This window comes from Scyliorhinus canicula, chromosome 16 (assembly GCF_902713615.1).
Source record: "Scyliorhinus canicula chromosome 16, sScyCan1.1, whole genome shotgun sequence".
NCBI classification, from domain to species: domain Eukaryota; kingdom Metazoa; phylum Chordata; class Chondrichthyes; order Carcharhiniformes; family Scyliorhinidae; genus Scyliorhinus; species Scyliorhinus canicula.
Window position 1 is genome coordinate 22,743,672 of NC_052161.1, and position 23,988 is coordinate 22,767,659.

At 48.2% G+C, this 23,988-nt stretch overlaps 1 protein-coding gene across 2 annotated transcripts in view; it reads right to left on the reverse strand.

Moving 5' to 3' along the window:
- Positions 1-17,266, reverse strand: part of LOC119950898 (pancreatic lipase-related protein 2-like) — a 50,309-nt gene extending 33,043 nt beyond the window's left edge. Inside the window, exons 1-3 of one of the 2 annotated variants that reach the window (XM_038773811.1) lie at positions 17,204-17,266; positions 16,997-17,045; positions 13,623-13,777 (exon numbers count right to left, since the gene is read on the reverse strand). In XM_038773811.1, coding sequence (XP_038629739.1) covers positions 13,623-13,777; positions 16,997-17,045; positions 17,204-17,251 — 252 coding nt within the window. In that variant the 5' untranslated portion in view covers positions 17,252-17,266. Of the gene's footprint in view, positions 1-13,622; positions 13,778-16,996; positions 17,046-17,125; positions 17,168-17,203 lie in introns of those variants that run through there. The other variant, XM_038773812.1, reaches the window with a different exon arrangement.
- Between the last annotated feature and the right edge of the window lie 6,722 nt (positions 17,267-23,988).

A 23,988-nucleotide genomic window follows, 5' to 3' on the forward strand; every position in this document is an offset into this window, starting at 1 on the left:
GTATTTAAGAGTCAACCACTTGCTGTGGGTCTGGAGTCATACATAGGCCAGACCAGGTAGGAGTGGCAGATTTCCTTCCTCAAAGGGCATTAGTAAGACTAGCTTTCGATCTCTGGATTTATAAATTCCACCAGTGCCCTGTTGGATTTTAACGCCTGTCCTCAGTGTGTAACCTGGGCCTCTGGATTACTAGACCAGTGACAATACTGTAATGTAAGAGTACCTTTAAGAAATGGGTGTTTATAAATGGTTTTGTATATAGATATCTGTCGTGAGAGTACCTTTAAGAAATGGGTGTTTATTACTGCAGTGATGTCAGAGAGTGGGTGGAGCTGGGCTGTCTGTCAGCTTTTTACTTTTGTTTCAGGCTGTTCGCTGCAGGGTGTGTTTTAGTTCCGTTTTCAGAGCTGGATAGCTGCAGTCACAGCCAGAAGGTGTATGAGTCTCTCTCTCTGTATTCTAAAGACTATAAATCGATCCTTTGGTGAGTTAAAACTAATAACTGTTCTCAGTCGTGACTTTAACCTGATGTGCTTCTGTTTAAAGGTTTTTTAAGTCTTCTGGATGTTAAAAGGACAGCTTAAGGATTACGTAGTGTTGTATTATTTGGGGGTTGTATTTGAATTAATGGTTGCTAAGATGTTCACTGTATGTTTTAAAAAGGTTATCTTGAGTTCATAGAATAAACATCATTTTGCTTTAAAAATACTTTTCCATTTCTGCTGTACCACTGCTGTAGAGTGGGCCGTGTGCTCCCCATACCACAATCTATTAAAAGTTGTGGGTCAGGTGAACTCCATGATACACTTTGGGGTTCTCTAAACCCTGGCCAATAACAATACCATGACCCCACCATCTCCCCAAACAATATTATGCCCAAGGTTTGTCAATCAAATATATACTAGCAGCTCAGCAAAAATTTAGATTACATCGTGGTTGTGAATTTTTCTGAGAAGAATGATGCATGCTGTATAAATTTAGTACAGCCGTAACTCAAGAACTGGCTTATTTCCCCTTTCTCCAGGAACAGAAATATAAATTGTGTTGCACAAACGAGGGCTCAAGAAGCAGACGTCCGGCTCAATGGGCACCAGACTGGCAAGATTTTTATTTTTCTCCCGAACCATGCCACACACAGTTACTGGGGTAGCCCCCACTGAGTTGTTAATGGGTCATAGACTTCGCACTCAGCTGAGTTTGATTAAACCAGACATTGAGGCAAAAGTATGCTGTAACCAAGAGATGCAAAGGCGTTGCTCATTCAACTTCAGCCTCTCTCTGACACCGCACCTGATGACGCAATGTTCATTTGCAACTTTAACAACGGGGCTTGCCGGCTCTCTGGGATTGTCATCCATCGAACGGGGCCAGTCTCGTACTAGGTTAGGGTCCAAGGGCAACTAAGTCAACGGCACCTGGGTCACCGCCCATGGAGGTAGCTCCCTCGGGAAGTGGCTCGAAAACAGCCTGTACTAGATCGTCTGACTCCAATCTTGAACCAGCCTGCTGTTATATCTCCAGTCTCACTCGATGCCGACATGGCTGACGTCATGTCTTCTGATTCCAAGATAGAGCTGCTGAACTCGAGGTCTCAGACGCCAACTATGTAGTTCAGCTGCCTCCCGATAATCTTCCTCCACGATGTTCCTGCCACAGCCGACATATAGCAGCACGGTATACGCTGATTGCTTCGGCACATCAGCTCCATAAAGTTTTTTTTTAAAATATTTTTATTCTCCTCCTTTTTCACATTTTCTCCTGAGTTTACACCCACCAACAATAAACAATAATCAGCAACAAATATGTTAATCCCCATAACAGTAACAACGATCCCATCCTCCCACCAAACCCCAAACATCAGCCCGCATGTTTACATAAACAAATGACAAAAAGGAATCAGGGATTACCCATAGCCATCTTTAATATACACAGCCCCCCTCCCCCCAACCCTGCCACTCATCCTCCCCAACTAATGTTCAATGTTATCCAGTTCTTGAAAGTGCATAATGAATAATGCCCATGACTTGTAGAACTCCTCCATCCTTCCCCTAGTTCAAACTTAACCTTCTCAAGAGTCAAGAATTCCAACAGGTCCCCCGCCAAGTCAGGGCACAGGGTGGAGAGGTTGCTCTCCAACCCAGCAGGATCCGCCTTCGGGCGATCAACGAGGCGAAGGCTACGATATCTGCCTCCGCCCCCGTTTCCAACCCTGGCCGGTCCGACATCCCGAATCTGGCCTCCCGGGGACCTGGGTCCAGTTTCACATGCACCACCTTGGAAATTATCCTAAACACCTGCTTCCAGTAATCCTCTAGCTTTGGACAGGACCAAAACATATGAACGTGATGAGCGGACCCCCCACCCTGCAACGCTCACACACATCTTCTACTCCTTCAAAGAATTTGCTCATCCTCGCCCTCGTGAGGTGTGCCGTGTATACCACCTTCAGCTGTATCAGCCCCAACCTCGCACATGAGGTGGAGGCATTTACTCTCCAGAGCGCCTCACACCAGACCCCCTCCTCTATAACCTCTCCCAACACTTCCTCCCACTTTGCTTTGGTCCCTTCCAGTGGTGCCTTATCCTCTTCCAAAATAGCTCCGTACATCGCTGACACTGCCCCCTTCTCCAGTCCCGGTGTCGTCAGCACCTCCTCCAGCAATGTGGAGGCTGGTTCCTCCGGGAAGCTCTGTATCTCCTTTCTGGCAAAATCTCGAACCTGCATGTATCTAAACATTTCCCCCCGCTCCAGCTCATACTTCGCTTCCAGCTCCCTCAATCCTGCAAACCGACCCCTAAGAAACAAATCTTTTAGTGTCTTAATCCCCTTCTCTTCCCATTTCCGAAAATTTCCATCCCACCTCCTTGGCTCAAATCTGTGGTTCCCCCGAATCAGCATTTCCCTTGACCCTGCCCCCAACCCGAAGTGTTGGCGAAACTGCCTCCAGATTTTCAATGAAGCTATTATTACCGGACTCCCCGAGTATTTCCCCGGAGCTATCAGGAGCGGCGCTGTTGCTAGTGCTTTCAGTCCCGACACCCTGCACAAACTCACCTCCATTCTGACCCACTGGGAATCAACCCCTCTGACCCAGCTCCGCACCTTCTCCACATTCGCCGCCCAGTAGTAGTACATCAGGTTCAGAAGACCCAAACCCCCTGCCTGCCTTCCCCTCTCTAGCAGCACCTTTCTCACTCTGGCCACCTTCCCTCCCCATATGAACGAGGTAATCCTCCCCTCAATCTCCCTGAAAAAAGCCTTTGGCAGGAAAATCGGTCGGCATTGAAAAATAAACAGAAATCGCGGCAACACATTCATTTTAACCGTCTGTACCCGACCCGCCAGTGACAGAGGGAGACCATCCCACCTTGCCAGATCGGCCTTCACTCTCCCCACCAAACTAGTGAAGCCTCCCCCACACCCGGGCAACCTGCACCCCCAGATACCTAAAGTGAGTCCCTGCCTTACGGAATGGCAGCCTCCCCACCCCTGCCCCCACCCCTGGCCGAGACACCACAAAATACTCACTCTTGTCCAGGTTCAGCTTGTACCCCGAGAAAGACCCAAATACCCGCAGTAGCTCCAATATTCCCCTGTCGACACACTCGGTTCCGACACATACATCAGCAAGTCGTCAGCATATAAGGACACCCTAAGTTCTATCCCCCCCTCACTATTCCTTTCCATGCTCCCTAACTTCTTAATGCAATGGCCAACGGCTCAATCGCGAGTGCAAACAGCAGGGGGAGGGGGGGGGGGAACATAGGACATCCCTGCCTTGTCCCACTGTAGAGAGAAAAGTATCTCGAGCTGATGTTGTTTGTGCGGACACTCGCCTTCGGCTCCTTATATAATAGTTTTACCCAGTTCACAAATCTTGGTCCAATCCCAAACCGCTCCAGAACTGCCATCAAGTACCCCCATTCTACCCAAACGCCTTCTCGGCGTCCAATGCTACAACCACCTCTGTTTCCTTCCCTTCCGCCGGTGCCATAAAGACGTTCAAAACCCTCCTAATGTTCGAAGAAAGCTGCCTCCCTCTCACGGACCCCGTCTGATCCTCACCTATCACCTTCAGGAGGCACCCCTCCAGCCTACCCGCCAGTACCTTCGCCAATACTTTTGCGTCCACATTAAGAAGTGATATGGGCCTACAGGATCCACACTCATTCAGATCCTTATCTTTTTTTAGCAACAGGGAAATCAATGCCTGCCCCAAGGTTTGTGGCAACACCCCCTTCCCTATCGCCTCTTCAAACATCCCCACCATCAGGGGTGCCAGCTTATCTTTGAATTTTTTACAATATTACACCGGAAACCCATCCGGCCCTGCCACCTTCCCCGACTGCATTCTCCCAATTGCATCCTTTATCTCCTGCTCCACTATTGCTCCTTCTAATGTAGCCCTGTCCCCCTCCCCTAGCCTCGGGTACTCCAACCCATCTAGAAATTCCTGCATCTCACGGTCTCCCCCGGGTGGCACTGACCTGTACAACCTCTCATAAAACTCCTCAAAAACCTTGTTAATCAGCTCCGCAGCCACCACCAACCTCCCTGCCCTATCCCTCACCTGAAGAATTTCCCTTGCCACTGCTTTCCGCCGGAGCAGACCTGCTAACATACGCTACCATTCCTGGTAGACAGTTGGTCGAAGCTCGCCTGTAGTCCCCTCCTCTTTTCCAGCTTGGCTGGGTCCCCATCTTCTGCATAACTCCTATCTACCTCCAACATCTCATCTATTACCCTCTGCCGCTCCAACCTCTCCTCTTTGTCCACCCTGGGCCTTAAACAAAATTACCTCACCCCTCACCACCACCTTTAGAGCCTCCCAGACAATTGGCTTTGACACCTCACCCGTACAGTTGAAACCTACATATTCCTCAATTATCTTTTCAATTTTCTCACAGAACACTTGAGGTGCGATTCTCCGCTGCCCACGCCGGTTGGGAGAATAGCGGGAGGGCCTCCCGACATTTTCACGCCCTCCCGCTATTCTCCCCCCCCCCCCCCCCCCCCCCCCCCCGCCCGACCCACGTCACAAATCGCCGTTTGCCGTTTTTTACGGCGAGCGACGATTCTCCACGGCCGATGGGCCGAGCAGCCGGGCCTTTACGCCCGTTTTATCATGGCAGCAAACACACCTGCTTGCTGCCATCGTAAAAACGGGTGCTGGATGCCCGTTTGGGGCATCCAGAGGCCCGTTTGGGGCAGGAGCACACCGTTGTGCTCGGGAGGGGACAGGCCCGCGATCGATGCCCATCGATCATCGGGCCTGCGATCAAAAGGGACGCACTATTTCCCCTCCGCCGCCTGACAAGATCAAGCCGCCACATCTTGTCGGGCAGCAGTGGAGAAATGCGGAACCGCGCATGCGCGGGTTGGAGCCGGCCGCGTGTTATCTTGGCGCGCGGCCTTAACGACGGTCGTTATGGCCGTGATGCCGTGATTCCCGGGGTCCCGCTCCTAGCCCCGATGGGGGGGGGGAGAATCGGGTCCCGGGAACGGGCGTGAAGATTGCCGTGAAACATGGCCAGTTTCACGGCAGCCTTTACGGCTCTCCGCATTTGCGGAGAATCTCACCCTTGGTTCCCCAAAAGCCCCACATCCAGTTTCCACCCCGGCCTCTGCGCTACCCTCTTCTCCAGCACCATATCCACCCAATGCGGAGCATGATCTGACACTGCAATTGCCGAGTATTCCGACCCCTTGACCCCAGCCAGCAAAGCCTTCCCCACCACAAAAAAGTCGATCCGTGAGAATACCTTATGGACTGCTGAGAAAAACGAGTACTCCCGTTCCCTTGGGTGCAGGAACTTCCAAGGGTCCACCCCTCCCATTTCCACCATTAGCCCAGCCAGCGCCTTTGCCCCCCCTGATGGGACCAGCGAGCGTGGCCGTGACCTGTCCAGCCTTGGCTCCAGCACCATGTTCCAGTCCCCCCCCCCCACAATCAGTTTGTGTGTGTCCAAGTCGGGGGATGGCCCCAAACACCTTCTTTGTGAATCCCACATCCTCCCAATTGGGACCGTATACACTTAACAGCGCCACTAACCTCCCCTCCAGCGCCCCTGTCACAATCACATATCTACCCCCCTGATCTGCCACCACCTTCTCCATCTGGAAGCGTACTCTTTTACTGACCAGCACCGCTACATCTTGAGCCCTTCCGTCAAATCCAGAGTGAAACACTTGGCTAACCCAGCCCTTTTTAAGTCTCACCTGGTCCTTCACCCTCAAGTGAGTCTCCTGCAGCATTGCCAAATGGCTTCAAACTTTTAAGATGCGCAAGAACCCTTGACCTCTTAACCGGACCTCCTAGCCCTCTCATGTTCCACGTGACTATCCTAATTGGGGGTCTCTCAACCTCCACCACCCTTCTTATCCACCACCATCATACCATGGGGCCCAGCCCCATAAGCCTGACCCGCCCCTGTCCATTGTTAACATCGAACTCCACCCCCCCTCCCAAGAACCCCCCCTACATTTCCCCTTGAAAAAACATCAATCCCTTCCCCCCCCTCTCGCTCGCCTCGTAGGCCCATTGAAACCTGCTAACCAGGCTCCAACGTCCGCAGTCCTCCTCTCACCTCGCCTCCGTTCACTAGCTCACTTTAGCTAGCTAGCGCGGGTGGCTCCCCCCGCCAAGATATATCATCCCCTTCCACCCAGTCCCAGAGAAAGAAAAAACAAAACCAACAATCCAACCCATACAATTCACTAACATAAGATTTAACCGTCGCAACACAGAACGCCAATCAACCCAACCATTAACTTGAACTCTGTAACAATGCAAAGAGAAGTAAATTACAATACACATCAGTAAAAAGAAAGCTGCAGCATTTATACATTTTCCAGCTGCCCAAACAGTCCACAGTCTCTCTTCCAGCTCCACTTCTCGCGTCTGTCCCAAGCCTTCTGCCCTCACGAACGCCTCAGCCACCTCCGCTGTCTCAAAATAAAAGTCTTTGGCGTTATACATTACCCTCAGCTTCGCCAGGCACACCATACCAAATCGCACCCCCGTTTTGTACAATGCCACCTTCACTCACCCGAATGGCGCTCGTCTTTTTTGCCAACTCCATCGTCAAGTCCTGGTAGATCCGAACCGCAGTACCATCCCACTGCACCTCACGCTTCTGCTTTGCCCAGCTTAATACCTTCTCCTTCATGCAGAACTTATGGAAGCAGATAATTACTGCTCCTGGCGGCTCGTTCACTTTGGGCTTTGGCCTTAATGACCGATGAGCTCGGTCTAGTTCGTACCGGGGAGGGGTTCTCACCCTCCCCCATCAGCTCCGCCAACTTCTTAGTGAAGTATTGTGTTGGTCTTGGGCCCTCTGTCCCTTCGGGCAAGCCCACAATTCTCAAATTGTGTTGCCTTGACCGGTTCTCCAAGTCCTCGAGCTTTGCTCGGAGTCTTTTGTTGATCTCCACCACCCTCCGCAGCTCGTCCCCCATCAAGGTGAACTGGTCGCTGTGCCGTGACACAGCCTCCTCCACTTCCTTCACCTTCTCACCCTGCTCTCTCACCTCGGCCGATGTCTTTGCCACAGCCACCCTAACTGGGCCTAGCGGTTCGGCTTCCGCCATCTTGTCAGCACTTCATCCTCTCATTGAGTGCTGAACCCGCGTTTCCTCCTTTCTTTGACGCTGCTCTTCGCATCCTTTAGCGGCTTATTGTTTTTCCTTTCTTTTCTTCCCCCTTCCACCCACCCGTCCTTCATCGATCTGAATTTTCTTTTTGAAAAATAAAACAATTTTTCTTCCTTCACACAAAAAAGGGGGAGAAGAAAAACCTTTCACCAAACTTCTTTAAACTTCCTTTCTCTTCTCTTTTACATTCCCCAGAGCTCCCCTGGGACTGGACATCAGCCTTCCTTCTTCATCCTAGGTGGGAGCCATCCGATGTGGGACATCCCACCTACATCGCGCCCTGGCCTCGGGTCTGCCACCTCGGCCTCCTTTGAGCTCCGCCCCCGCTGCTCCAACCTCTGCGCTGCGCTGGGCCCAGCGCCTCAGCCCCCGCTGCCCGACACCCGCGTGGGTTTCTTCACTGGTGGGAGCTCTTCTTGATGTGGCCGCCCCGCTCGCAAATGCCACCGGAAGTCAGCTCCAGAAAGTCTTGCTTGAGCAAAGAAACTCCGACATCCTCCACCTGCTCCTCCTTCTCCGCCACATCACTCGTCGAGGGGGTCTTTGGACTTTAGGGGGGAGGAATGTAATATCCCGCATGGGACCTACGGGATGGGAATGCTGGTCTTCCCCGTGCTCCTCGCGGAGTGTGAGGATATCCCGTTAACCAGTTTATGAGCTCAGGTTGGATTAAGGCACCGACTAGAGGAGAACCCGTCAAGGATCTACCGGATACATAACATTCTCGTAAATAAACTTTGATTCTTATTTTACTCACTGTGGACTCCCATGTCATTATTAAAGATGATGTCATCCTTTGAGGAACGAGGGTGGTTGTCCCTATACCAGCAGGAGAATTCTGCTTGACGAATTTCATAGCGCACATTCGGACCAGTCCAAGATGAAAATGCTCGTGAGAATGTTAATGTGAAGGGCCACCATTGGTTGTATAGCAGTTAGTCCTGCTGCCTCACAGCACCAGGGATTCCAGCCTTGGGTGACTGTTTAGAGTTTGCACATTCTCCCTGTGTGATGATATGATCTGCATACTCGTCTGCCATTGGGCCAGAACGTCGGCTTACCATTGGCCCTGGTCGGTCATGTGCCTCTCGACCGATTGGCCGAGAGGCTGAGTTAACCACGCCTCTATCAACGAGGTATAAATGCTCAGAAGCCTGACGATCGTCCCTTTCCACTGTAGACGATCGCCAGGCTGTGTTCTAGTTAATTAAAGCCTGACATTGGTAAATCACTCGCCTCGCGTGCAATCGATGGTGCATCACCCTGTATCTGCGTGGGTTTCCTCCGGGTGCTCCGGTTTCCTCCCACAGTCCAAAGATGTGCATGTTAGGGGAATTGGCCCTGATAAATTGTTCCTGAGTTTACAGGCATGTGTGGGTGAGGTTGCAGGGTTATGGTGAAAGGGCAGAATGGGTGGGGGAGTGGACCTAGGTGGAGTGTTCTTTTGGATGGCCGGTTCAGACTCGATGGGCCAAATAGCCTCCTCCTCCACTTTGGGATTCTATGAAAAACTATGTTTGGTGTCCTGGCATTGATTTGGATATAGAACGGGTTGTGAAGCAATGTGGTCAATGCCAGTTATACCAGACATTGCCAGCTGCAGCTCCCTTTCACCCCTCGGAATGGCTGGTTGACCCAGTCCAGGACATGATGTTGCTTTTGCTAGTGGACGCTCACTCAAAATGGATGGAGGCATTTGAAATAAAGTCCACAACTTCCAACGCCATAGTTGAGAAACTGCGGCAATTTTAGCCACTCATGACATACCAGAAATATTTTCTCGGACAATGGAATGGCATTCTCAGATGCGGAATTCCAGCAGTTCCTGACGTTTAATGGAATAAAACATATTCAGACCGCTACACATCCCCTCCCGTCAAATGGGTTGGCTGAACAAGCAGTTCAGACGTGACAGGCTGGTCTGAAGAAGCAATCACCTGCATCGTGAGGAACCAAGATAGCACGGTTCCCGTTAGCCTACAAAGCAACCCTGCATACGACTACTGGTATAACTCCAGCTGAGCTTCTGATGGCTGTCGCTCGAGAACCAGGTTGAGCCTAGTAGTTATAAATTTGGTGGGGAGGGTGGACACAAGTCAAAGTTGCCAGAAAAGGAACCACGATTCGGCAGATGTGGAAAGAGCATTTGAGACAGACGATTTAGCTTTTGTTAAAGAGTTTTGGAACGGGCCCAAATTGGGTCCCGGGAGTTGTGGTGGCGAAGACGGGTCCACTGTCCTTTGAAGTGAAAGTGCAGAACAAGTCTTTGAAGAAACACGTAGATCAGTTGCGGAGGCAGGAGCTCTCCCAGGTGCCAGTGTTACTGCCCGATCCTATTGAGCCGGCAAGTAGTGTTGTTTGTCGATGGGGTGAAGCAGCTCCTCAGCCAATGGCAGGACAAAGGTCTGTTCCCAGTGAGACTGAGAAAGTAGTGGAAAGTGATGTGCTTCTACCAAGAGAGTGTTGCAGTGAAGAAAGTCAAATTGAAACTACCTCTACAGCGGAAGCTCAACCAGTTGAGCTACGTCGATGCCAAAGGAAAAGTCCCCTGACAGACTGAGTTTCTGATAAAGTCTGTTAAAAATCGTTCATTATTGTAAATGTTTTGAAAGATGTATAAGTTATCAATGTACTGTGTAACAAGTCCCTTAAAGAGGGATAGATGTAGTAGCTAGCCCCATGAAGACATAGCTTACAGTACTCTGTCTGTGCTTTGGAATTCTTAATAAACCCATCGTTAGTTAGCTAACTAGTCGTTGCCAATTATTGCATTTACAACTATTAGGTACTATAGTTATTGAGTTTATAAAACTGTCACAACAAACCCGCAATTTCATAAACAACATTGTCATAACTTCTATTTGCAATCGCGTTTGCTTTGTTATTTGTGCTTTTTCAATTGTCCCTCTCTCTCTCAGAATCATTCACTCAAGTCAGCAAACACTGTCCAAAAAAAAAACACGGAGTAATGAAACAAGTATTTTGTTTAAATTCAGTCCACTCTATCCTGTCTTAAATCTCACTAGGTCCCCACCAATCTTAACGAAATTGTCCTTTGGTGTCTAGGTATATGCGGGTTAAGTGGGGTTACAGGTTGACAGGGATAGGATGGGAACCTGGTTAGAGTGCTTTTTCAAAGGGTCGGTGCAGACTTGATGGGCTGAATGCCTCCTTCAGCGCTGTACGGTTTCTATGAATAATAATGCGACACTCTAACAAATAACAGTATTGTCTGGTTCAGGAAGACCCTGGTCTTCCTAATCAAGCTGCTTTTTAACAGTGTTATTGTGACCCTGTCAATCTCTTTACTGTCTGCAGTCCATTTTTAAACTTTGCATTTTATTTCTCTGCTGTTTTGTTTCCCTTTATTGTGGGGAGATGGTGGCAGTAATATCATTGGATAAGCAATTCAATGTTCTGGGACAAGGGTTCAAATGACAGCTGGTGGAATTCTCAATATCAGTTTCAGTTACACAATGGGGGAAGGGTATCTCTATAATCAGGCTCACAGCTATTTTATAAGAGGAAATCTTCCCTAATATGTTTATTTGTTTGCTTCACTGCCTTTCATTATCTTTGTTCTTACTGTCTAACCTAATTCTGATATTTCTCCTTTGCTTATCCTTTTTCAGGCTGATTTCTCTTCTCTACATAGAACATAGATGCAGAAGGAGACCATTCGGCCCATCGAGTCTGCACCAACCGACTTAAACCCTCACTTCCACCCTATCCCCGTAACCCAATAACCTCTCCTAAGCTTTTTGGACACTAAGGACAATTTAGCATGGCTAATCCACCTAACCTGCAGGTCTTTGTACTGTGGGAGGAAACCGGAGCACCCAGGAGAACGTGCAGATTCCGCACAGACAGTATCCCAGCGGGGAATCAAACCTGGGACCCTAGCGCTGTGAAGCCATAGTGCTAGCCACTTGTACGACCGTGCTGCCTCCAACTTTTCTCAGTTCTTTTCCTTACTCCTGCCATTTCTTCTCCCTTGTGCCATTTTATTCTTAATTTCTCCTCAGTTCTTGGCCAACTCCTAATTATTTACACTCCTTCGTTTCCATGTCTCAAGTCACATCGTACTAACTCTATCTCACTGCACAGTACAAATCCTGACTATTCTTTTACGGAACATCTTGGCCTGATGGGCTTTGCCTGATGGTGTTGACTTGGTTTTTCTTCCTTCCCACTCCCTTTCCCGTTGGGCAGGTTCAACTACAGGAGTGGAAAATATTGCGAGAACTGCAAAATCGCAGTTCATGTCGATGTTCCCCACCTCATTAGAGAACAGGCTCGTTTCCCGATGTACAACTTCGGGATCATGATTATAATGAATGATGTCATTATTAGGCCCTTACGTCAGATTCATCCCGCAGTACCCTTGTCAGAAAATCCACCCATGGTGGTGTAATGGCAAAACAACATGATACATGACTGATGTTCGAAGACATGCATCTGGTGAGCAGACCTCTCAGGTGAGTGCACCGCTCAGTTGATGGAGGGTAATGCCTGGGCAGTATCCGGGTGGTACCCTGGCAATACCTGAATGTTATCAACTGGCATGATTCCCGGATGAAATTACAAACCCAACAGGAGCACTGACAGAAATCCGGGGTGGCAGTTCTAGGGTGCCCAGGTGCCAGGGTGGCACTGCCAAGGGTCAGGGCCTTACGGGGCCATGCCCGTGAAAGAAGGGTCAAGGGGAGGTATGAAGGGTGGGGGTGCAGGGCGGGTATAAAGGGGCCCCTCTGGAAGGTTTAGGGGAGTGAAGGGTGGTGTCCTGGAATGGGGTTCCGAAAGGTGGCGTGGGAATGCCTGAAAAGGGCGACCTTCAGCAACCCCATAGCGGGGTGTCATCACTTATCGGGGGGGGGGGGGGGGTTTGTGGTAATTCCCATGTATGTGGAGGGGTGACAACCTTTGGGTTGGAGGTGTGGGGGACCCACAAACCCACTGAGAGTTCAGGGCACTCTTTCAAAATGGTGGCCCGATATCGGAGGAGCCGGTCTGGCCAGCTCGCCAGTGATGAAGTGTGGGCTTGATTGGGGAGAAACTTCCCAATGCCCCAAAAATGGTTAGATAGGGGTGGGGAACTCGCCGCCAGAGCTAGGGTGAAACCCCCAGCAAAACCTGCCACAAATGGCACTTAGGGCAGGATCTACTGGTCCCGAAAAGCAATGTGGTGCAACATGACCGGTGGATGCCGGGGTTTCCCACGTCCGGGATCTACCCAGCTCGCCACGTCTTGGGAGATCAAATGGAGATCTAACCCATTGTGGGTGGGATCACTTTCTGGAAAATCTCCATATTGGAGTGAGGCAACTCATCCCACTAGATTCCCAAGATCTACCCAAGGTGTGGAACCTAACCCCGTTGCCTTGGAGACATCGGGCAAGCGCTATTCCGTGCTGGTCTCCATCAGACGGAATGGCACTTGTGTGGGTCTCCCAGGGGTTTGGAAGCCCCCAGGTGCATGCCTTCAGGGCAGTGTGGTACCCTGGCACTGCTGGTGCCACCTGGACGCCCTTGCAGTGCCAGCCTGGCACTACCATGGTGCCCAGATGGCACTGCCACTTCCGGCAAGTGGAGTTCCTCAGTGCAGAATACGAGACTGAGTGCGGCCTTGTCGGGGAGCTCCCTGCTGAGGCCCCTGATCTACCCGGTTGGATGTTAGATAGTGGTGTGTTTGTCAGTGCTGCGAGTGCTGGGAAAACCCTGGCTAATATGCGGTCCGGGACTCTGTCTCAATGTGGGTAGATTGCGTCATTTTCCATTGGATCACACCCTTAATCTCCTGAAATAAGTATTCCACAGATCAATGAAGCTGCTGGGTCCAGCTGACAATGGTTAAAGTTGAAAAATATAATGATAAGAGGTACGCAGCATTGTTAATATATACAATGTTCCAATCCACCTCTGCTGCTGTGATGAATGTAGATGTTTAAAAATGTAAAATTCTCACTACCTGAAAAGCTGCTGGATTTTGTCTTGTCCAAAGCAAAAAGCGCGTATTAATATTCTCTGGGGACCAGGGTAGTTTTTTAATTGGTCTTTGTTTTGTCCCGCCCCATGGAACATCATCCGTAAAGCAGCCTAGATGGTTGAAGCAGACTTCAGCAGCTGTGAAGAGACGTCATTTTTTTAAGCAAGTTTCACAAAATAAGATTTAGATAAACCAAATGTCCCTTCATTTATGTCACTCAGTGCCGAACATGATATTAATTAGTAGAAAGTGTAATTTAATAGGTAAAGAAAACCTGCCAATGTTAGAAATTGTAAATAAAAACAAAAGAAAATGTGAGACGTTTTGTTCTGATGTGTGGTTGACAACTATCTGCTTTTATGTGTCAGCCTTGACTCAGAACTAGCATTATAGCCTCTTTAAAAATGATGGGTTCCAGTCCCGCATCAGAAACTTGAGCATAATATACAAGCTGATAAGTTAGTCTATACCGATAGACAGTTACCTTGGCAGAGATGGCAGCCATGAAATTTGGTACAGCCTGGAAAAGGATCACAGAGATTGTGATGCATGATTAATCCATGACCTTTGCTTCTAACACAAGCAGCACCTATGTTTTGTGCCACCTGCTCTTAAAATAAATTCTGCATTCAGCCAAGCACAAACTTTGGTGATAGGGGCTGCAAAACAGTGAGTGGCTAGCACTACTTAAGGCCAGTCTGTACCCTTCAAAGGGGATGATTTGGAGAAAGTGTGGGAATTCGTGCCAAAAACGAATGTGAGCAAGAAAAACACTAAATAATGGTACAGCGAGTGTGCTCCAAGATTTTCTGACGCTGAACTGGAAACCCTGGTCGAGGAGAGATAGAGAAAAAAAGATGGCAAGAATTGACAGGGAGCAGGAGGTTCTTCAAACAAACTCCAAGAAAAGGTAGTAAGGGCAGATAACTGTGGTAATCAATGGCGGGTGTGTAGGACAGTACCACAAAAGTGAAATGATCGGATATGAAACATCAAGGTCTCTAATTGAATTGTCAAATGCCACCCCCCCCCCCCAATTGGCCCACTACCCTGATGCACTACCGCATCACTTATCTACACACGCCTCCATTAATCACAATCCGAACTCAATCAATTTCTCCTCCACTTCCTCTTGTTTCTCAGCTGCTCATTGAACAGCTGGTGGCAAGAGATATCCGTTCATGATATTGAGACTCGACACCATGCAACAGACCACACGGATCTTAATACAGGGTAGGATTTCAACTGTGAACTAGGACCGAGTTCGGGAGTGGCCAGGGGCAGAGGTTAAAGCTCTGAAAAATGTTGCTGGGTTTAAAACCCAACATGATCCAGCCCACCTGCAGGGTTCACTGCTGCATTTGGAGGCAAATTGTCGGATCAAGCAATTAAATATCTACGTAATAAATAAATTAAGTCTTCAAACATGAACTCTGGCTTTGACAACCAGAGAACCATGTTTCCCGAGCTGTGCGGTACCTGCCAGGATTAACAAGGAGAGAATACTGTGGGGACGATTGATTAAGAAAAAGCCTTTGAACAGTGAAGAGCTACTGGCCTGCCTCCGGGTAAGGCTTATACTGCAACACTTGTTCTGAGAACCTAATTTCACTCTTTCTCAAGAGAATTCCACAATTTCTGAAGTAATTTACTCTATCTCGGACTTCATTACCTTGATTTTCTCTTGCTTGTTTCAGCTTTCACTACAGCATTGGAACAGTTTGTGCAGCTCTGTCTCAGACCCCTGATGCAGAAAAGGAACAGCTACACTGACATCAACAGCACCAGCTGCCTTCTCCTCCGCCACATGCTGCTCCTCAGGACAGAGGGGATGGACATGGAGCCCCAGTTCGAAGGAGACAATACCTCCAACACAGGGTTGACAGGCAGAGGGTCAGCTCTCTCGGCCTGTCTAAGCACGTGCCACATGATGCTCAGCTTTTATGGCATTTTGTTGCTGAGATCACTGAATCTTAGTGTAAGGCTTCCTTCACTGTGGACCAGGTGTGCGCATATTGCCAGTGGCCATCGAATCTGCTGTCACTGGAGAGCAACTAACTGGGGAAGCAATTTAATTCCATTTATCTCTTGACATTGATGGGATCATAAACTGACTAAAAAGGAGGATCTGTAAAAAGTAATTCACATGATTTAACACCTGTAATATGAGAATGATAAGGTAGAAATTACTCAATCACGCCAACACCTAACATACTTAAGCCTAATATAGACTCTTACCGCCTTAGTTTTTGAATGTGGGATGTCATAATTTCTGAGTCCAATCCCTGACAGTTCATGAGGTTTGCCCAGCAGAGCAATCTTACCCGGGGATGACAATTAACAGGCCGACTCCTGGAGCCCGGTCTAATTAATGATGGTGAGCGGGTGACGCAGCCAGAAAGGCCAATGCGAGTGCAGAAGGTTCTGGGAAGCCAGTTGTGTCACAGGGAATGGTGGGCGCTAACAGAGTAAGAGGGAGACCACAAGGGCATTTCAAGATAGAGGTACCCTCCAAAAACATTTGAATGCTTAAAAATAAACGGTGGTTACAGCTGCCAGGCCACCATTGTGGCGAGGGAACTCTTCCACAGAAGGCCTGCAGTCAGAGATATGGCTCTCTGGCTCCAGTGGTTCCAGGGATGGCCTGCTGCTGTTGCGGCTTGGCTCCAGCACCTATTGATTTTGGGCTCAGCAAGAGGTCAGTCTGCTGTCAGCAAGATCCTGGTACTGTCACCAATTTGCTAAGTGGGCAATTAATTGTTGATAATTAGCTATCCACCATTACTCAGCAGGGAGCCAGTGCCATTCAGACCCCACCTCCAGCAAGACTGCTCGGGAGTGGAATCTATCGAAGAGGCGGGAATGTGCCGGGAAATTGTCCTGAGGTGAGATTTTCTGAAATTCTAACTCCATCCCACTTCCAATACCAGTTCAGCCAGCTAATGAGATTCTGGGTGGGATTTACCAGCTGTTCACGCCTGCGGGAAATTCCGCTCCCATGCGGGCGCACAGGTTTCCCGGGTGACAAGGGGTGCTGCCACCAGGAAATCCCATTGACTACGGTGGGGTCGGTAAATCCTGCTGGTGAGCCGCCTCCCCCGGCACCGAAAAACACGTGGCGGGGTGGCCGTTAAATCTTGTCCTCTATCCTTGGTCTGCCCGTTCAATGAATCTAATGATCTGTCTAATACAAGTCAAAAACAAAAATATATAATGTTCGAGATAGAAACAGAGGAAAGAATACATTCAGAATTACAATATTTTTGGAGTTGCAATACTGCAAATATTGGTTATCTTACAGTTAACAACAACTTAATTGGACATATTGATACCAAGCTGTATGATTCTGTTCTTACCTTTTACTGTGTTGCCCAAAGTAAATGCTACAATTATGAGCCACAGCATCTAAATGGAATTCAGCAGAAAACATTTTTAAAAATTGAAAGTGTTGTATTCAGAAATCATATTCATGAATTGTGACTTACTTTAGCAACTATCGTAGCGTGGAAGCAAGAAGCAACTATTAGTATAATGGGTGGACAAAAATATATATACACACATACCCACTGTGCTAATGTTTGCTCTGTAACATTGGCGCTACGATCATGCATGTGAAACAGGCAGATGACAAATTAGTTCCTGGAGGAACTTCAAACAATGCCAAGCAGCTTTATGAGTGTAAAGTTTCCTTAACTTTACCAGACTATTGCAAACAGATATTTTGAAATTGAAAACATTTTTTGCTTATTTCATATTCCTTATCAGTGAAGTAGTAAAGTGATTTACACAGGTGCAACACTAAAACTTATTTTTAACTCTGGCAGATATTGTTTTAACTGTCATAAACTTTTGGTCAGCTGAATAATACATGACACTTAAAGTGGAATGCAGAATGCTTTATTACTTGGTAATATCTATTTCATTTCAGAAAAACATTGCTTCACGGTTCAAAGATGTATGGTCTCATCCTGTCCTCAGCATTAACATGAAAATGGAATTGAAGGCCATGATCATATTGAATGGCGGAGCAGGATTGAACGATTGCGTGGTCAACTCCTGCTCCAATTTCTTATGTTCTTATTTTCTACATTGATGTCATCGAGCATTGAAATATGATTTTCTAAATGTAACAATAAAAAATAGGGAGCTGGATTCTTTGTCCCCCCAACCCTGTTTTCCAGCACAGGGTCCTCCGTTCAGGCAGCAGGCTAATGGAGTTTCCCACTGTGGCCATCCCACGCCGTTGGGAAACCTGCGGGCGTGGGTGCGCTGCCAGCAAAGCAAAGGATCCCGCTGACTGAGAATCCAGCAGAGGATGTTTAATGTTAAACAAAGTCCCACAGTACTTCATAGTTTGACATAAGGAAAATGGTCATTGAGTCAGGAAGGGAGAGATCAGAAAGGGTGACTGAAGTCGAAATTGAGTCTGCCACTAATGATGGGTAAAGTGAGGGACAGATATACAAAAGGCTGGAGTCAGAGGAACAGAGTACTCGGAACGGAGGAGAACATTTGAGTATTGAAAGAGGATTAGGCCATTCTTCTTTTTAATTTAAGAGTACCCAATTCACTTTTTCCAATTAAGGGGCAATTTAGCGTGGCCAATCCACCTACCCTTCACATCTTTTGGGTTGTGGGGGAAAAACCCATGCAAACATGGGGAGAATGTGCAAACTCCACAAGGACGGTGACCCAGAGCCGGGATCGAACCTGGGACCTCGGCGCCATGAGCCAGCAATGCTAACCACTGCGCCACCGTGCCGCCCAGGGTTTGGCCATTTTAACCTGCAAGCCTGTTCTGTCATTCAATGAGTTCATGACTGACCTGTGCACTAATTCCACATACCTACCTTTACCATATATTCTGTATTACCTTTGGTTAACAAAAGTCTATTAATCTCCATATTTCTTTTTTTTAAATTTAGAATACTCAATTATTTTTTCGCAATTAAGGGGCAATTTAGTGTGGCCAATCCACCTACACTGCACATCTTTGGATTGGGGTGGGACCCAAGCAGATGTGGGGAGAATGTGTAAACTCCACACGGGCAGTGACCCGGGGCTGGAATTGAACCCGGGTCCTCGGCGCCATGAGGCAGTAGTGCTAATCACCGCGCCACCGTGCTGCCCTTTATCTCCATATTTATGGTAAAAAAAAGGGAAGTAATTAACATTCATCAATTGTGGTAATGGTTTGAAATGGGGATTGACATTAAATAGTAACAGTGAAATCCCATATGTAACTAAACAAAAGATGAAGCGAGGCAATGTCAGTGAGAAGGAAAAGCACTAGTACAATTTGGAAATTATCCCCTGTTAAATTTTCCTTTTGAAACTTTACTTTCTGATTTATGGAACCACGTGCCCTCCTAAATGCCCTCGCAAGGGCAATTAGGGAATGGCAATAAATGTGGGCCAAGGCCAGTGGAGCCCACATCACTTAAATTAATTTTTTTTCAAGTGGAGCCCACATTACATAAATGAAATTTTCAAAATGTAAAATGTAATCATGCACTACTAAGATAAATAATACACAGTTTTGCTCAGCATAATTCAGGTCAAAATCAGAGGAATTGACATAAATTACTGTGTAAAAAATGAAAAGAAAAACATAATGTTCAAGGATTAGGACAGTTTTCAGAGGCTAGAGTCACAGTATAAAGCTGAGCTAGTTATAGTGCAGACTTTGTTTGCACTGGAGTGCTGAGCTTGTTGTATTTGAGTGCTACAGTGAGAGTTTGGTGACTGAGGAGGGAGTAAAGTGCTCCTTACATTTCATTTCCTATATTTATCAAAGAGCGTGAAGGGAGCCAGGAGTTTAGAGTACAGCTGACTGGAAGCAGAGTCGGAGTGCGGAGGTCTAGTTGGTCTACTGGGCAGCTAATTCTGTAAAGTAAGAGGGGATGGAGGCTAGGGCAGTTGCATGCTCCTCCTGTAGGATGTGGGTGGTGAGGGATTTAACTGGTGTCCCCGCTGACTATACCTGCGGGAAGTGCACCCAACTCCAGCTCCTCAGAGACCGTGTTAGGGAACTGGAGCTGGAGCTGGATGAACTTCAGATCATCCGGGAGGCAGAGGGGGTTATCGAGAAGAGTTACAGGGAGGTAGCCACACCCAAGTTACTGGACAAGAGTAGCTGGGTTACAGTCAGGGGAAATAAAATTAACAGGCAGACAGTGCAAGGAACCCTCGTGGCCGTTCCCCTTCAAAACAAGTATACCGTTTTGGATGCTGTTGGGGGGGGATAACCTACCGGGGGAAGGCCCTAGCGGTCATGTCTCTGGCACTGAGTCTGGCTCTGGGCTCTGAAGGGAAGGGGGGAGCATAGAAAAGCAATAGTGATAGGAGATTCAATGGTTAGGGGAATAGATAGGAGATTCTGTGGTCGCGAGCGAGACCCCCGAAAGGTATGTTGCCTCCCGGGTGCCATGGCCAGGGATGTCTCGGATCGTGTCTTCAGGATCCTGAAGGGGGAGGGTGAGCAGCCAGAAGTCGTGGTGCACATTGGTACCAACGACGGAGTTAGGACAAGGGGTGTGGAGGTAATAAACAAGTTTAGGGAGTTAGGCTGGAAGTTAAAGGCCAGGACAGACAGAGTTGTCATCTCTGGTTTGTTGGCTGTGCCACATGATAGCGAGGCTCGGAATAGAGAGAGTGTGCAGTTGAACACGTGGCTGCAGGAATGGTGCAGGACGGAGGGCTTCAGGTATTTGGATAATTGGAGCGCATTCTGGGGAAGGTGGGACCTGTACAAGCAGGACGGGTTGCATCTGAACCAGAGGGGCACCAATATCCTGGGGGGAGATTTTCTAGTAGTCTTCGGGAGAGTTTAAACTAATTTGGCAGAGGAATGGGAACCGGATTTGTAGTCCAGCAACTAAGGAAGCCGATATTCAGGATGCCAAAGCACTTAGTGATGCAGTGGGGAAGGTAACACTGACAAAGGAGAGTACTTGCAGGCAAGGAGATGGGTTGAAGTGTGTATACTTCAATGCAAGAAGCATCAGGAATAAGGTGGGTGAACTTAAGGCAATGATTGGTACTTGGGACTACGATGTGGTGGCCATCACGGAAACTTGGATAGAAGAGGGGCATAAATGGTTGTTGGAGGTCCCTGGGTATAGATGTTTCAACAAGATTAGGGAGGATGGTAAAAGAGGTGGGGGGGGGGGGGGGGGGGGGGGTGGCATTGTTAATTAGAGATAGTATAACAGCTGCAGAAAGGCAGTTCGAGGGGGATCTGCCTACTGAGGTAATATGGGTTGAAGTCAGAAATAGGAAAGGAGCAGTCACCTTGTTGGGAGTTTTCTATAGGCCCCCCAATAGCAGCAGAGATGTGGAGGAACAGATTGGGAAACAGATTTTGGAAAGGTTCAGAAGTCACAGGGTAGTAGTCATGGGTGACTTCAACTTCCCAAACATTGAGTGGAAACTCTTTAGATCAAATAGTTTGGATGGGTTAGTGTTTGTGCAGTGTGTCCAGGAAGCTTTTCTAACACAGTATGTAGATTGTCCGACCAGAGGGGAGGCCATATTGGATTTGGTACTTGGTAATGAACCAGGGCAGGTGATAGATTTGTTAGTGGGGGAGCATTTTGGAGGTAGTGACCACAATTCTGTGACTTTCACTTTAGTAATGGAGAGGGATAGGTGTGTGCAACAGGGCAAGGTTTACAATTGGGGGAAGGGTAAATACGATGCTGTCAGACAAGAACTGAAGTGCATAAGTTGGGAACATAGGCTGTCAGGGAAGGACACAAGTGAAATGTGGAACTTGTTCAAGGAACAGGTACTGCGTGTTTTTGATATGTATGTCCCTGTCAGGCAGGTAAGAGATGGTTGAGTGAGGGAACCATGATTGACAAGAGAGGTTGAATGTCTTGTTAAGAGGAAGAAGGAGACTTATGTAAGGCTGAGGAACCAAGGTTCAGACAGGGCGCTGGAGGGATACAAGATAGCCAGGAGGGAACTGAAGAAAGGGATTAGGAGAGCTAAGGGAGGGCATGAAAAATCTTTGGCGGGCAGGATCAAGGAAAACCCCAAGGCCTTTTACACATATGTGAGAAATATGAGAATGACTAGAGCGAGGGTAGGTCCGATCAAGGACAGTAACGGGAGGTTGTGTATTGAGTCTGAAGAGATAGGAGAGGTCTTGAACAAGTATTTTTCTTCAGTATTTACAAACGGGAGGGGCCATATTGTTGGAGAGGACAGTGTGAAACAGACTGGTAAGCTCGAGGAGATACTTGTTAGGAAGGAAGATGTGTTGGGCATTTTGAAAAACTTGAGGATAGACAAGTCCCCCGGGCCTGACGGGATATATCCAAGGATTCAATGTGAGGCAAGAAATGAAATTGCAGAGCCGTTGGCAATGATCCATTCATCCTCGCTGACAACAGGGATGGTACCAGAGGATTGGAGAGTGGCAAATGTCGTGCCCCTGTTCAAAAAAGGGAATCGGGATAACCCTGGGAATTACAGGCCAGTTAGTCTTACTTCGGTGGTAGGCAAAGTAATGGAAAGGGTACTGAGAGTATTTCTGAGCATCTGGAAAGACACTGCTTGGTTAGGGATAGTCAGCACGGATTTGTGAGGGGTAGGTCTTGCCTTACAAGTCTTATTGACTTCTTTGAGGAGGTGACCAAGCATGTGGATGAAGGTAAAGCAGTGGATGTGGTGTACATGGATTTTAGGAAGGCATTTGATAAGGATCCCCATGGTGGGCTTATGCAGAAAGTAAGGAGGCATGGGATAGTGGAAAATTTGGCCAGTTGGATCACAAACTGGCTAACCGATAGAAGACAGAGAGTGGTGGTGGATGGCAAATATTCAGCCTGGAGCCCAGTTACCAGTGGCATACCACAGGGATCAGTTTTGGGTCCTCTGCTGTTTGTGTTTTTTATTAACGACTTGGATGAGGGAGTTGAAGGGTGGGTCAGTAAATTTGCAGATGATACGAAGATTGGTGGAGTTGTGGATAGTGAGGAGGGCTGTTGTCGGCTTCAAAGAGACATAGATAGGATCCAGAGCTGGGCTGAGAAGTGGCAGATGGAGTTTAACCCTGACAAGTGTGAGGTTGTCCATTTTGGAAGCACAAATATGAATGTGGAATACAGGGTTAACGGTAGGGTTCTTGGCAATGTAGAGGAGCAAAGAGACCTTGGGGTCTATGTTCATAGATCTTTGAAAGTTGCCACTCAAGTGGATAGAGCTGTGAAGAAGGCCTATGGTGTGCTAGCGTTCATTAGCAGAGGGATTGAATTTAAGAGTCGTGAGGTGATGATGCAGCTGTACAGAACCTTGGTCAGGCCACATTTGGAGTACTGTGTGCAGTTCTGGTCACCTCATTTTAGGAAGGATGTGGAAGCTTTGGAAAAGGTGCAAAGGAGATTTACCAGGATGTTGCCTGGAATGGAGAGTAGGTCTTACGAGGAAAGGTTGAGGGTGCTAGGCATTTTCTCATTAGAACGGAGAAGGATGAGGGGCGGCTTGATAGAGGTTTATAAGATGATCAGGGGAATAGATAGAGTAGACAGTCAGAGACGTTTTCCCCGGGTGGAACACACCATTACAAGGGGACATAAATTTAAGATAAATGGTGGAAGATATAGGGAGGATGTCAGAGGTAGGTTCTTTACCCAGAGAGTAGTGGGGGCATGGAATGCACTGCCTGTGGAAGTAGTTGAGTCGGAAACGTTAGGGACCTTCAAGCGGCTATTGGATAGGTACATGGATTAGGGTAGAATAATGGAGTGTAGATTAATTTCTTCTTAAGGGCAGCACGGTAGCATTGTGGATAGCACAATTGCTTCACAGCTCCAGGGTCTCAAGTTCGATTTCGACTTGGGTCACTGTCTGTATGGAGTCTGCACATCCTCCCCGTGTGTGCGTGGGTTTCCTCCGGGTGCTCCGGTTTCCTCCCACAGTCCAAAGATGTGCAGGTTGGGTGGATTGGCCATGATAAATTGCCCTTAGTGTCCAAAATTCTATGATTAACCTAGGATAAAAGTTCGGCACAACATCGTGGGCCGAAGGGCCTGTTCTGTGCTGTATTTCTCTCTCTCTCTCGGTACGATTCAGCAGCCTTGCTGCACCCAACTTGGTGTTGGGGCAGGGCTGTTGAATCACGTGAGAGCCTTGCTTCGAGATTTGCATGGCACCCTGGCACTCTTCCTGGCACCTGGGAACCTTGGACCCAGACTGGCACACTGGCACTGCTACGTAGGTGCCCTGGCACTGCCAAGGTGCCATGCTGGTAGTGCCAGGGTGGATAGGTGCCAGGTTACTTATGTTAGGGGTCGGTGCCAGGGGAGGGGGTGCCTTGCCCACAAGAGGCGGGGTGAGGAGG